General features: G+C 56.5%; 1 protein-coding gene across 1 annotated transcript in view; it reads right to left on the reverse strand.

Moving 5' to 3' along the window:
* Positions 1 to 917: 917 nt before the first annotated feature.
* LOC135974229 (zinc finger protein RFP-like) overlaps positions 918 to 14,640 on the reverse strand; it is a 111,578-nt gene continuing 97,855 nt past the window's right edge. Inside the window, exon 8 of the mRNA XM_065561258.1 lies at positions 918 to 1,554. Within this exon, the coding sequence (XP_065417330.1) occupies positions 1,004 to 1,554 (551 nt within the window). The 3' untranslated portion in view covers positions 918 to 1,003. The remainder of the gene's footprint in view (positions 1,555 to 14,640) is intronic.

Here is a 14,640-nt window from a genome sequence, read left to right on the forward strand (position 1 = left end):
TACCCCCGGGACAGGGGACGGGGTAGTCTGAGGGGCAGCAACAACCACTAGCTGCCGCTCAGTATTTCTTACCAGTCTCGCCCTGCGCTGGAGCCGTCTCACACTGCACAAGGGAGGAGCAAGGGAATAGGGGGAGAAGCTGCCTGGGCTCCTTCCAGCAAGTGGGTTCCATACATCCAGCCTGGGCCCATTGGTCACACAGCCCTGGGGCTGGGCTCTCACTCCATGTCCCCTGGCCCAGCCACCAAATCCCCTTCCCCAGCTCTTCCCCACCCCCGCCACACACACACACACACGCAGAACAGCCCGTAGAGCAGGGCCCCAGCGCTCTCACTCCTGCCCCCTGGGACCGTTTCACTCCCCTCCGTGGGCAGAGACTCCCCCAGGGCAGGAAATGCCGGGACCTTCCTGTCGCTCACTGGCCCTGTCGCACTCACTGGGCTCCTCTTCCCCCCTCTGTCATTTCTGCCAGGGGCTTCCTCCTTGGGGCCTCTCTCCCCTCCCTCTTCTTGCATCCCGCCCCCATCTTCCTCCGGTGATCTGGACTCTTCCCTTCCTGACCCTCAGCATCCACCCAACATTGCACCCACCCATCCACACCCCAGCCCCCACACCCAGCAGGCGGCTTCCCCCTTCTCTTCCCCTCTCGCCTCCCCCCAGCTCACAGGCCTGGGGCTGGGAACTGAGAGGGGACGGGGAGGGGGGTCAGACAGGTGATGCCCTTTAGACCATCCCCCGGGAACAGGCCTGGGGGCTGGTCAGTGCTGGGAGGGCCAGTCTCTGCCGCGGGGTCACTGTCAGGGACACAGATTCCCTCCCGGGTTGCCAACTTTCTGACCAAACAAAACCGAACCCCCTTCTCTGAGGTCCCGCCCCGCTCACTCCACCCCCCTCCCTCTGTCGCTTGCTCTCCCCCACCCTCACTCACTCGCTCATTTTCACTGGGCTGGAGAGGGTCTCTTTTCAACCAGGTGTATGGTTCCAAACCGGACACCTGGCCACCCTAATTCCCTCTGGCCTGAGCTGAGACCGGGCAGATTATCAGGGAAGCCGCGTTTGTACCCTCAGCATTGAGACCAGGACAGAAACAAAGGCGGAGTGTCCCGGAGAAGGTGTCGGTGAAAGTGAAGAGAAGGGACCTGTCAGTCACATTGTAAAATGAGACCTCGCCTGCCTCATAGTCCAGGAAAATCCCCACCCGCCAGAGCCTGACGCTCACAGGGAGGGGGAGCATGGGGGAGGTACAGGTCTTGTACCCTCCATCCCTCAGCCACACGACCCAGTATCCATTCCCAGGTGATGCTGTGACCAGCCCCTTCCTGCTCACGTATTCCCTACAAACCCCCCGAGCCCATCTTGTCTTGTCTCCCACCTCCACCTCCCAGTAACGCCGCCCGCCCGCAAACCCCTCAGCACCCAGGACAATGGGACACGTACCAAATCTCTCAGGGTTGTCAGGCAGATCCTGGCATGTGTCTCCGTACCTCACATGTTTTCGATCCTCAGACAGGATGAGGTGGGGATTTGCCGTGTCTGGATCCAGAGTCATGTCCACTGGGGAAAGAGTCACAGAGTCAGTGCTGGGGGCAGGGGCCGGTCACTGGGATCAAAGGGAATTTAACCTGCATCCCCGTTAATCGCTGAGTGGGGAGGGGGGCTGTTGGCTGAGGGGAGTCAGGGCAGGGGGAGCGGGGCAGGGGTGGGAAGGTGTCAGCGGGGGAGGGGACAGGCTGATGCTGCGAGAGGGAAGGGGAGGGGCAGGTGACGGGGCAGAGGCACCTGGAGGGGCAGAGGGGGGCAGGCACAAGGCAATGGGGGGCAAGAGGAGCAAGCACCAGGAGGACAGAGGGGGGTGAAGGGAGGGGCAGGTTCCAGGGGCTGCGGGGGATGAGGGGAGGGGTGGGCACCAGGGGAGAAGAAGGGGACAGATCCCAGGGGCACAGGGAAGCCAGGGAAAGGGATGGGCACCAGGGGGCAGAGGGGTGTGAGGGAATGGGGGCGCTCCAATGGGGCAGGGGGGGATCAAGGGGTCAGACAGGTGCTAGGGGTGTGGGGGATGAGGAGTGGGGCAGGTGCCAAGACAATGGGGGGGGGAGTGAATGGGCAGCACCAGGGGGACAGAGTGAGGCAGGATCCCGTGGACAGAGGGGCTGGCTAGAGCAGGGGCAGTCATCAGTGGACTGAGGAGGGCAAGAGGCGGGGCAGATGCCAGAGGGTTGGGGGGGGTGAGGAGAGGAGCAAGTGCCAGGGGGGCAGAGGGTGATGGGAAGGGGGGCACAGGGGAGGTAAGGAGGAAGAGGAGGGGCAGGCACCAGGGCCGTAGAGCATGAGTGAGGGGCAGGGCTTGTGCCAAGGGAGAAAGAGAGACATGGGATGGGTGGGCACCAGGGCCAAAGAGGGTCAGGAGAAGGGGGGAGCTGCACTGGGGCACAGAGGGGGGAGAGGGAAGGGGCTCACACCAGGGGACACAAGGGATGAACAGAGGGGCAGGCACTAGGGAGGCAGAGGGGTAGTAGACGGAGAGGCTGCATCCAGGGTAAAAGGAGGGGTGGGGGGAAGGTGCAGGTGACAAGGGGAGTAAAAGGGGGGCAAGGGGTGGGGTAGACCCCAGGGGGCAACGGGGGAGTGAGGGAAGGGGTAGTCACTAGGAGGGACGGGGAGGTTGAGCAGAGGGGCAGATGCAAGGAAGGGAGAGAGGAGAAGGGCATGCCCCAGGGGGGCAGAGGGCTGCAGGAGAAATTCACAGCTGCTGAATGTACCAAGTGCCAGGCACCAGACCGCAGGGAGGACGCGGCAGTTGGAATGGCCAATACCCCGGGCCCAGGAGCCCTGGCCCCAGAGGAGACCAGAATAGTTCAGCCAAGGGAGGCGCAAAGCAACAGGCAGATGGGGAGCAACAGTCTCAAGGTAGCCAAGCTGCAGGCAGCCAGGGTAGAAAATGAGCCAAAAGAGGAAAGTTACCCAGGAGCCAAAACGGGAAGGGCTTGAACAAGCCCTAGGCCTAGTGAAGGAGGGGCCCCAGAATGGGCTGCAGGATGTGAGTGGTGTGGCTGGGAAACTAGGGAAGGGTTTGCTGGGACTCAGGATCCTGCCACACCGGTCAGAAGGAAGAAAGTTGGAGAAGCTGGAACTGAGGGTCTGTCTGCATCTGAGCTGGGAGAGGCGATTCCCAGCTCATGTAGACGTACCTGCGCTAGCTCTGCTCAGGCCAGCATGCTGAAGGTAGCCGTGTAGCCCGGCTAGGAAGGGCAGCTCAGGGCAGCTGGCTGAGTACGTACCAAGGGGGCTGGGGGGCGTTGTCCTCAGGCAGTGGCTGAAGCTGCCACCTGCGCTGCCCTAGCCACACGGCTATTGTTAGGAGCTGGCTCAGTTACGTCTACACGAGCTGGGCATCGCACCTCTTAGCTCAGATGTAGACGTTTCCTAAGACAGGAGAAGGAACAGCTCCTGGAACTAGTTACAGAACTAGACAGACTAAAGCTGATGGCTCAGGAGGGGGCCGAGGTGCAGGCTGAGGGCTCTGGTGAGTGCGATAAGAGAGAGAGCCCAGCAATACATCACCAGGAGGCTGCATTTACACAGGGGAGGGGAGTGATGCAGGGGGTGTCCTGGGAGGCTTTTTAGGGGAACAAGCTGATCACCCACTGCAGGGCTAGATGTCGATGGGCACAGATACAGAGGTGCTGGCTATAAGGGAAGCTGCCCTAGTGGCTGTGTCCTCTACAGGGACCCAGCAAACCCACCCACGAATGGCCTGGAGAGAGCAAGAAGAAAAGGTTGCTGCAGCCGAGGGGAGCAGGGCAGAGGGCCTCGCACAGCTGAACACCCCCAGGCCCAAAGGCTGAGCCCCGGCAGGGGCTAGAGGAGATGCGCTGACAAGGGACTGGATCTCAGCCCAAGCCATCCAGCAGAGCAGGAACTGGCCTGTCTCAGCACTGGAAGGTGACCGGGGGACAGCAGTGTTTGTTGTTGCAGAAAGAGCTGACTGAGCTCCAGAACCAGCTTAAGATCGAGTGTGGAACGAAGCCCGGATCTGAGACGCATACGAAGCAGGAGAGCCCAGAGGTCTTGTAGAAAGAGATGAAATTATGCCAGAGAGAGCAGGCGCAGCGTCTCCACAAAACAGAGCCGCTGGGCAGCGAGCTACACCAGCCGGCTGGAGACAAGGACAGCGCTGCGGTGGGTGCAGAGGTACAGGACCATCGTGTGGAAGATGGACTGTCTGAGGTGGGGATTCCACCTGTGGGAGGGAAAAGCCACCATAAAAACACACGTCCAGGAGGAAGTTGAAATAGAAAAGGAAAAGACTGGGGACCTCTCCCCCGAGAGACCTGAAAGAGCAACACAAACCTCAACCAGACCGAGGCTAAAACGAAGTCCATCCTGTCGTGTGGACAGAATTGGATCTGAAATGGGCTCCCAGAGTTCATTTACTCAAGGCTGCAGGAATAAAAGCTGTGCTCAGCAGTAATTAGAGATGCTAATGAGGAGCTATCTGAGTGAAAGAAAAACGTCACTTGGGGGGGAGGGGTATGAGTGTCCTGGGGGCGGCTGTTGCTTGGTAGCCTGAGGCCAGTTACCAATTCTCGGGGAACGCTAACCTGTATTGTACTGTGCAGCCAGGAGGTGGCGCTGTGTGTAACAGACCCCAGCCAGACCTAGCAGAGCATTACAGGGCCTTGTGATGGACACACCTGGTGTGTATCTGGCTGAGGGGGAAGCTCTGTAGACAGTGCGTATCTCCCACAGCAGGATGAGGGCAATGGTGGAAGCCGGGTGCTATTGCCTACCTCTGCTACGGCCAGAGGAGACTCTGACTTACAGAGTACAAGCTGTTCTGAACTACGCCAGGCTGAAGACTAGGGGGGATTTTGCCCACCACATGAACTACACAGGACTGTGGGGAACACAACTCCTGGTCTCTTCATTTTTTCACAATTCAGTGACAAGAATAAAAATATGGCCAAGGGCCTTGTAGGTTTCCTTGTGGCAGCCGGCCAGGAAGTGTCCCCTGGCTGCAGAACACAACCAAGTGTTAGCCACGGTCAAGCCTGCCTTTAGGAAGAGGTTGGCTTTGGGGGACCGGAGGAAGGGAGGTTATGGGGGCCGGCCCTTTATGGGGAGTCAGGGCCAAGCCTACCTATGACAGGCTCCTGTAAGGAAGAACCAGCTAATCCAGCCCCACCCTGGAAGTAATTAAATCCCTAGGTGGCTGGTTGGCAGCTAAACAGCTAATGAGCCTGATAAAGGGTTACCCGGGCTCAGCTGAAGGGATCCCAGAAACAGGAAGCCGCTGAGGAGAGGGAACCCCAGGAGAGCTCTCAGAGCAAGGAGCCTGGAAGGGGTGAGCCTAAAGAGAGGAGCTGTTAGAGAAGATATTGATAGAAACAGCAGCTGAATGAAGACGGAGCCCTGCACGTGAGGGCTGCAGGGAATAGAGGTACAGTCTGACCTGAACCCAGCTCTGGGAAGGAGGGCTGGGGGCTCCTGACTCAAGGAGAGTGAGGGCCTTGAGGTAAAGCCAGAGGCTGGAGCAGAGTGAAGGAAAAGATTTTATTTTGGGGTTTAATTGAACTCAGAGTGGACCCCAGCAGGGGACTTTTGTCTCAGAGCTTTTGGACTGTGTGGAGCAGTTTAAGGAGTGCTGAAGAGGGTAAACTGAGGCTGGGCCACCCAGAGCCAGCTGAGGGGGAGTTTGGGGGTGCCACACCATGATGAGTCGGCACAAGTGCCCCCCATTTAACAGAACTGCTGCCCGTTCCCCATGCGGACAAAGCCTCCCTCTCTCCGGTCTGTCTGCGTGGGCCCAATGGAGCCTGCGTCCCTGAGTGTGAACCTGGAGCAGCTGAGCACAGGGTGGTGCCTCCCACCTGACTCCTGGCCTCCCCATCCCAGCTTCCCGGCTGTTCCCTCTTCCCTGCAGCCTGTGGCTGTCTGAGCCTGCTTCCCCTGCCCTCTGGCTGCCCCTGCCCTGCCCTGCCCTGGAGGTCCTGAGCCCCCTGATGGCTGGATGCTGAACTGGGGTGGCCCAGGGCCCAGCACGGCACCAGCAGGGTCACTACAATACTGTCAGACCCAGCTGGACAAGCATCAGGGTGCACTGGGATCCTGGCACCACCTCAGCATTTGCGGGGCCTGCTCCACACTCAGACCGGGAGCCCTCCGGGGCCGGCAGCCCCTTGTTCTGTCTCTGCAGCGCCTGGCGCACTCGTGGGCGTGATACCAATAATAACACTCACTGCCCAGCCCCTAAGGGCTGCGTGACAGTGCAGGGCCTTCCCCATTGCACACTGAGACCCTGAGGTGCAGGGAGGCCTGGTTACTGCCCCACATATTCACCCAGCGACTCCCCCGAGCTGCTGGACGCAGGTCCCAGGGATCAGAGCGCGGGCAGTCGAGTCGCACTGACCGGTCGGGGGCTGGTGAGGTGGGTGGAAGGAAAGGGTTAATCCCAGCGTGGTGGCACTTTGCTGCATGGCCCTGTCTGGTCTCTGCCCTCTGGGTGCAGCACAGGGCATGTGTCTCTGAGCAGATCCCTGCCCCCTCGCCCGGCCATTTGCCCCAGACACAGAGAATCCAGGTGCCGAGGGAAGGAGCGGCCCCAGCAGCGCCGCATTGGCCCTGGCACAGGCTGAGCCTGCGAGCGCAGAGACAGCGGCAGAGAGGGGGGCTCGGCCAGGCAAAGCAGCAGGGTCCCCACCTGCAGGGCAGGGGTCAGCGCTGGGACAACAGGCCGAGCTGGGTCAGGGGCTGGGAGCTCTGGCAGCGAGCGCAGGACCAGCACCAATCAGGGCCGGCTCTAGGATTTTTGCCGCCCCAAGAAAAACAAATTTTGGCTGCCCCCCGTCCCAGCCCTAGGCTCCTTGCCACAGCCCCCGCCGCCCCAGCCCTGGGCTCTCCCCTCTTTCCCCCCACCTGCCGCCCCAGCCCTGGGCTCTCCCTCCTTTCCCCCCACCTGCACCCTCCTTCATCCGCAGCCCTGGGTCACTGGTAACTCACTCCCAGGGCAGGTCATTCAGCAGGAATTTTAGATGTGCACAGAACACAGACAGGATTGGTTCCCATATGGTTACAGCACTGCAGTGAAGTGGAACAATTTTCAGCTTGTGTGATTGGAGGATATCTGGATGCAAATTATAAGACTGTCCTCCATAAATGAGGAAAAGTTGAGGTGCCTTTATTATTCTTTTGTTCCACTCTTTCTTTCTATGGGGAATTTGCCAATGCGATATCACTGTCTTCCTTTTAAACAAACAAACAAAAGGCAATGGCTGTTGACAATAGCAATTCCAGTCCTAATAACCCCTAGGAAGCATTTCTTGCTCAATTTTATCCTACTTTTTCTATAGCAAGTTACAGTGGATCAGTATATTTGATTTGGGAGAAATGAAGTAACAGCCGCCCAAACTGAGCTTGAGCACTCCTGAATTTTGAGGTGTTCAAATCTGGAAGGCAGGTGCTGGGGCAGGGGCGGGGGGGGGACTGTGGCTCCGCAGGGGAACACGCTGGTCTGAGTGGTACGATAAGGGGGTTGGAGAAGGGGTAGGCGGTTCCGGGGGAGCAATCAAGGGACAGGGAGCAGAGGCAGTTGGATGGGGCGGAGGTTCGGGGTGGCAGTCAGGGGCAGGGAGAAGGGGAGGTTAGATGGGTCAGAGGTTCGGGGGGGCAATCAGGGGCAGGGAGAAGGGGGGTTAGATAGGTCAGGGGTTGGGGGGGCAGTCAGGGGACAGGCAGCAGTTGGATAGGCATGGGAGTCCCAGGGGTTTGTCACGGGACAGGTAGGAGGTGGGGTCCTAGGGGGGAAGTTGGGGGGGGTCTCAGGAGGGGGCAATCAGGGGACAAGGAGAAGGGAGGCTTAGATGGGGGTGGGGTCCTGGGGGGCAGTTGGGGCAGGGGTCACAGGAGGGGGTGATCAGGGGACAGGGAGCAGGGGGGTTGGATGGGTTGGTGTTTCTGTGGGGGGTAGTCAGAGGGGGTGCATGGGGGCAGGGTGGGGCTACCCTCCCTCCCCGTAGAGTCTCCTATTTTTTTGAATGTTAAAATATGGAATCCCTACTCACAGTGCAGCTCTCCATTCACAGCAGGCTGCAGCATGAGGTCTCAGCTTCCTCACTCCCTTCCCCTCTTTCCTGTTGCTAGTGGCCAAGGGAATGCTGGGAAACGTAGTTCTTTCCCTGCTCCAGGGCTGGCCCTATAGGCAGGGAGCTAACCAAGGAACTACAGATCCCAGGGCCCCCTGTTGGCTCTCACCTCCCATGCTGGATCCCTGCCGCTCCTGCAAATGGGCTGCCCCAAGCAAGTGCTTGCTTTGCTGGTGCCTAGAGCTGCCCCTGGAGACCCTGGGCCTAGCCAGCGCGTCTCCCAGGACCTGGGGCCCTGCCCAGAAGGGAGCCTAGGTTGCAGGCACCACTGGGGGGTGGTGCCAGGAGCAGCTGCAGGGAGTGAATCTCGTCCAAGGGAGGGGGCTGGAGTCATTGATACAGAATTGACCACAGTTACCTGCGAATCCTCGGGCTCTTCTGAGTCCTGGAACAACCAGCAGAGAAAGAGATGTGAGAATTCACACAGCAGAGTCACCCGGAGCGGGGATCAGGTACGTACACAGCCCCTCCCCACAGCACCCGGCTCTGCACCATCTCACAACAGACCAGGGCTCAACAGGCTCCGACTCCCCCTCGGCTTTTCTGTCCTATGTTTCCCGGCTGGGTTTCTCCCCCGTGCAGATCCCGTCACACCCGCCCAGCCCAGGGGCTGCTCCAGACAGGGGAACAGGCTCCCAGCAGCTGTCGTGCCCTGCCCTAGCACAGCGACCCAGGAGTCTCCCCTCTCTCTGCAGCCAGCCCCTCTGGAAGGAGAGAGAGAGAGAGAGAGAGAGTACTTAGCCACAACCCCTGTCTCACCACTACTAGAGCCACAGCTCTTTCAAGCTGATACAATATCCCAGCACAGGCTGGCGACCAAGGCAAAAGGAGGGAGCTTCTCCTAGATATTTAGGCACCTAAAGATGCAGGTAGACACTGAGTGGGATTTTCAAATGTGCTGAAGCAGGTTAGGCAAGTCCATAGGAGTTAGGAGCTTTGGAGGTTCCCACCAGACACCTAAATAACTTTGAAAGTCTGGCCCAAGGTGCTCAAACATGAGGGCCCTGATGCTCAGCTGGTGTCAGTCAGGGAGGCGGGAATCCGGCCCTGAGTCTGTGATAACGTCTCATGTTAACCAAGAGCATCAGCCCCTGCGCTCAGATAACCAGGGAGAGAGCGGGAGGCAGCGCTGGGCACACAGATTCATGATTATGAATTATCTGCTCTCCTGAAATCTTCCCCTTTGGGCTCTGCTCTGAGCAGCCAGGGAAGCTGGGACCCCCAGGGCTCTCCCGGGATCTGGGCCCCTCTGAGCTGGGCAGTCACAGTGCTCTGAATTAAGCTCCGATCCACGAGTAATATGAGCCCAACCTGCTGGGCCAAATCCCTTCCCCTGCCCTGCTCCAATACAACGAGAGACAAACCCCCAGCAGCACCCCTTACCCAGGAATCCCGTAACAGCCTCCTGGAGATTGTCCTCTCGCGGGAAATCCCGGATTCTCTTTTCCAGCTCAGGGAACTCGGGCGCTGGATGCGGTGACGTCGCCTTCTCGCCCCTGCAGAGACGTGTGTTTATTCCTCCCCCTCGTCAGCCCTAAGTTCCTGCCCCCCAGAGCCAGATGGGGAGCGGGTAGGAGCTGGGCCACAGGCAGGGCTAACGAGGCTATGACCTCTGCTGCCCAGGGAATTTAGTGCCTGCACCATCTGCCGGGGCCGGCCTGGGGACTGAGGGCCTCTCTCCATCCAGAGAGAAAACCCAGCCTGGGCAGGGCCAGCCCCGGCTCCCCTCACACCCGGCCAGTCCCACGTCCCCACTAGGGCCTGGAGGGGCTGATCCCAGGGTTGAGAGAGGGGCCCATTCTCCAGGCCCAGCCTCTCCTCAGCTTCTCCTCTTAGCCTCCAAGGGGCCTGTCACTCCCCATGGGGTGGGGGGCTCTGGGACGGGGACTCTGCCCCACTCGGCCCTGGGCTGGGACACTCGGCTCTCTCCCCACAAGCCCCTGGGCCCCATCACACGGGACAGGCTTTGGGCCATGACAGAGCTGGGGCCAGGTCCCAGCTGGGCCCTTGGGGTGACAGGCCCCCAGCACCATGAATAATCACCCAAGCCAGCCTGGTCCCAGGGAGGGGTCTCCAGCCAGAGCTGTAGGGCAATCCCCTCCCCTGGGTGGGTCACACAGACACAGCGGCTGCAGCCCCAGGGCAATGGGGATGGAGGGGGGCTGGATCCAGAGGGTGAGACCCTCCCATAGTTCGATAATTTTAGAATGAGTTCCCTGCAAAGCTGCACTGCAAGCCGTGACTGTTTTCTCCATACGCACAACCACCCTCCCCCCGATCCCGACACTCACCGTGACTGGGATGCTTGCGGAGCTGTGTGCCTGCCCAGAGCTAGTGATAAAGTGATTGCTACTAGCTGCAAAATGCCCTTGTTAACAAAATGTTTCAATCGTTCGCTGGAATGTAAGAACATAAGAATGGCCATAATGGGTCAGACCAAAGGTCCATCTAGCCCAGTATCCTGTCTTCCGACAGTGGCCAGTACCAGGTGCCCCAGAGGGAATGAACAGAACAGGTAATCATCAAGTGATCCATCCCCTGTAACAATCCCTCTTCTATGTATTGTCCACAGCAGCCGAGACCTCGAGGAACGCACCACGCACCCCTGCCGACCGGCTTTGGCAGATAAGGAAGAAGCCAAGACCCAGCAAAGAAGATATGTTCAGAGAGGTGCTGCAGCGCGATGAGAGACAGACTACGGAACACAAAGAGTGCTGGGAAGCCAAAAGACAGGACAGAAAAGAGAATGCAGCATTTGCTAGGCAAGCGACAGAGCGGATGATAAAAGTTATGGAGGATCAGACACAGATGCTCAAGTCTTTAATACATCTGCAGACTGAACAGATCTGGGGTCGACCTCCACTGCAGCATGTGCACATGCACAATTCTTTGCCAATCCCACCCCCCCTACGCCCACACATTCCTTTTCACATCATAGTGCTCCTCAGTTTCCCCATCACTCCACCCTCTCTCACAGCTTGGACAATAAGGGTTGGTGCTCCATACACTTGTGAGGTTTTAACAATAAATAAAGGGAAAGATTTCTAATGGGACAATGTTTTTATTCTGTGTTCTACAAAATCGTATAGCAATAAGTGCAGTATCGGGAACAGGCTTCTAAAGCATTTTCTCACATGGATCTTGGGCCCCAAAATTTAACATGGATGCCCCAGGGAAGCACCTCCATGGCAGACATGTGTTAGTGCCCCTCATTGTCAAAGTGGTTCCTCAAAGCCTCTCTGATGTTAATAGCAGCCCTCTGGGCTCCTCTGACAGCCCTAGCATCTGGCTGCTCAAACTGTGCAGCCAAGCGCTCTGCCTCAGTGCTCCACACCTCAGCAAACATTTCACCCTGAGATTCACACCGATTATGCAAAGCTCAGCACGTGGCTATGACCACAGGAATATTATCCTCAGTAAGGTCTACCTGCCACAGAGACACCTCCAGCGAGCTTTCAGATGGCCAAAGACATATTCAACTATCATGCAGCACCTGCTCCGCTCCTTGCTGCTGTCCAGGGGCCCTGTGTAAGGTTTCATGAGCCAGGGCTGTAAGGGGTAAGCCGGGTCTCCCAGGATTTCTATGCGCATTTCCACATCCCCCACTGTGATCTTCTGGTCTGGAAAGAAAGTCCCCGCCTGCAGCTTTCTGTACAGGCCACTGTTCCTGAAGATGCGAGCGTCATGCACCTTATCAGACCAGCCTGTATTGATGTCTCTGAAACGCCCACGGTGATCCACAGACGCCTGCAACACCACGGAGAAGTATCCCTTCCTACTGATGTATTCAGAGGGAAGGTGATCTTGCGCTAAAATTGTAATGTGTGCGCCATCAATCGTCCCGCCACAGTTAGGGAAACCCATCTCTGCAAAGCCAGACACTATTTCATGTACATTTCCCAGAGTCACAGTCCTCTGCAGCAGCATGCGATTTATTGCCCTGCACACGTGGAGGAAGACAGCCCCAGCAGTGGACTTCCACACTCCAAATTGATTTGCAGCTGACCGGTAGCAGTCTGGATTCCCCAGCTTCCACACAGCGATTGCAACATGCTTCTCTACTGAAAGGGCAGCTCTCATTCCGGTGTCCTTGCGCCGCAGGTCAGGGGCCAGCTCAGCACATAGCTCCAGGAAGGTTGCTTTACACATCCTAAAGTTCTGTACTCACTGGTCATCAACCCACACCTGCATGACAATGCGATCCCACCAACCAGGGCTTGTTTCCCTAGCCCAAAAGCGACGGTCTATCGTATGCAGCTGCTCTGTGAATGCCAAAAGCATTGATAAGTTACTGCTGTCCATATCACACTCGGGCGCCTGCAATTCCTTCTCTGTCAGTACCTTTGCGAGTAACGGCACTGCCATGTGCAATGTCCTCACGACAGCTAACAGCACATAGGAGAGAAGTGCGGGATCCATCCTCTCTCACTGCAGATGCTGTCGCGCGCTTGCAAAGACTGATAGTTGGAAAAACGGCGCAAAAGGAAGCCGGAAACCATTGGAGGGCTGGGACACAAAGCAGTGCATGATGGGACATTTTGCACATCCCAGGATGCACCTCGCTCCGTTTCTGCCTTCCCACAACACCTAGCGACAGATGGTGTCACCAGGCACTGTGGGATACACACTCACAGTGCATTGCTCATCTTGTCAACAATGGTGCCCCGAATGTGGACACGATCTGTTGACAAAGGGAGCAAAACTCCCATCGTTTTGTACATATAGTTGGATTATGTTTTCCAATGCGCATTACTTTGGCAGCATCAGGATCTGAGATAGTAAGTGCAGAGAAATATGGGGGATATATTTATTCTCTTTATAAAGCACTATCCCCACTTACGGTGCTATACAAAATCGACAAAACATGTCCCCAATCCCCACTTACGGTGCTATATACAAATATTAAATAACAAACCACTAGCCCAAAGACTGGAATAGACCTCGTTAATTACATTGGGAAAAGGCATTTTTAAAAGCTACATGTCATCAGTGCAAATGTCTGTGGGAAGGGGAGGCTCAGGGAACTGGTAATGAGATACAGAGCCTTTCACCTGCAGGTGTTGGATCTGAACCTCACTCTGGTCTGTAGTGTGGCATATGGTAAATTAGTTTGGTGGGTCTCACTCTAGTTCCATGCAGACAGGTGCACCTATCACAAAAACACCACCACAGTTAGCATTAATCAGTACCCTGGACGGCTTTTGGATATGGAAAGTGAATTCCCCTCTGACTCCACAGCAGGTGACTCTTGGTCATTGTTGAGACACATTGACAGGGCTGTGGGCGGGGGGTGGGGTGGCTTGCTCTTTGAAGTTGATCCACTATTTGGCGAATAAAGAGATTACTTCAGTCTCCAAGGCAGTGAACCTCATGCCCGCTCGGAATGAAATTCATAAAAAGCCTGATCCTGTGAGATGCTGAATGTCCTCAGATCCCATTGGCTTGAATGTGATTTAAGGCAGCTCGGCAGCTTGCTGGATTAGGCCCTAATTGAATCAAAAGTCTGCTGTGGTGGTGATGGCAGCAAAGAAAAATAAGGAAATTCACTCCACAGGCTGACCTCCAATCCCCAGCCACAGCAGGGAATTTCCTTAACTACTTCCTTAATACACCCTGCTGTGCGTGCGGCCTGGAGGTCAGCCTCAACTGTGGATATCCTTGTGTTTCTTTGCTTCCGTCACAGCCTCAGGAATGTAGTTTTGGGTCAATGAATATGCTGTACATAATGGTTTTGGCTCTAATCACAACCCACCAGGATCCTTAAGATGTTCTACGCGTTCAGTCCGGATGGTTATTTCTAATTGCAGTAGGTAGTTCAATATTTGCTAAGCACTAATCCACAAAGGCATTTAACCTTTGTGGAGCTGGGCCTAAATCTATGGAGAAAAATATAAATTTTCAAAGCAGCGTTTGGAACTAGCTGTCAGCATCTTCAGTATCTCCATGAATGGAGATGGGGTCCTTCACAGAGAAGTGCCATTCTGCTGGGACTTCACAGGCCATCACACTGTAACCAGTTCCTGAGTTTGGAGACAGGAAGTGCACCACAGTGCATGAAATCATGAGAAAAGCTGGACACGGTCACAGTTGTAAGGTGTGTTAAAGGAATCTCACAGTCCAGGTTATTAATACAAAACCTTTCATGCTTCCAACATGCTAGGAAAAAAAGATGAAGATGCTCTGGTTGGCGAAATAAACGTCAACTGTAACTCGTTCAGGCAAGGATCCTTTTCCTGTTCTGTGTTTGTACAGCACCTAGCACAATGGGGCCCAGTCCAGGTCTGGGGCTACTGCAATACAAACAATAAAAACAGTAATAAAGAGACGGATGAAGCAATTGGAATCTCTGCCAGGCTTGGAATGTGGCACAAAGGGGGCCCTTTGAGTGCAGGGAGTCAAGAAGTCACAACACTTCTCAGATGTGATGTTCTTAAAATGAGATTTGGATTCTTCTTAAGAGGCTCAGTTTAGGTCTGTCATTGACCTCAATGGAGCCAAG

Source organism: Chrysemys picta, chromosome 11 (assembly GCF_011386835.1).
Source record: "Chrysemys picta bellii isolate R12L10 chromosome 11, ASM1138683v2, whole genome shotgun sequence".
Taxonomy (NCBI): Eukaryota; Metazoa; Chordata; order Testudines; family Emydidae; genus Chrysemys; species Chrysemys picta.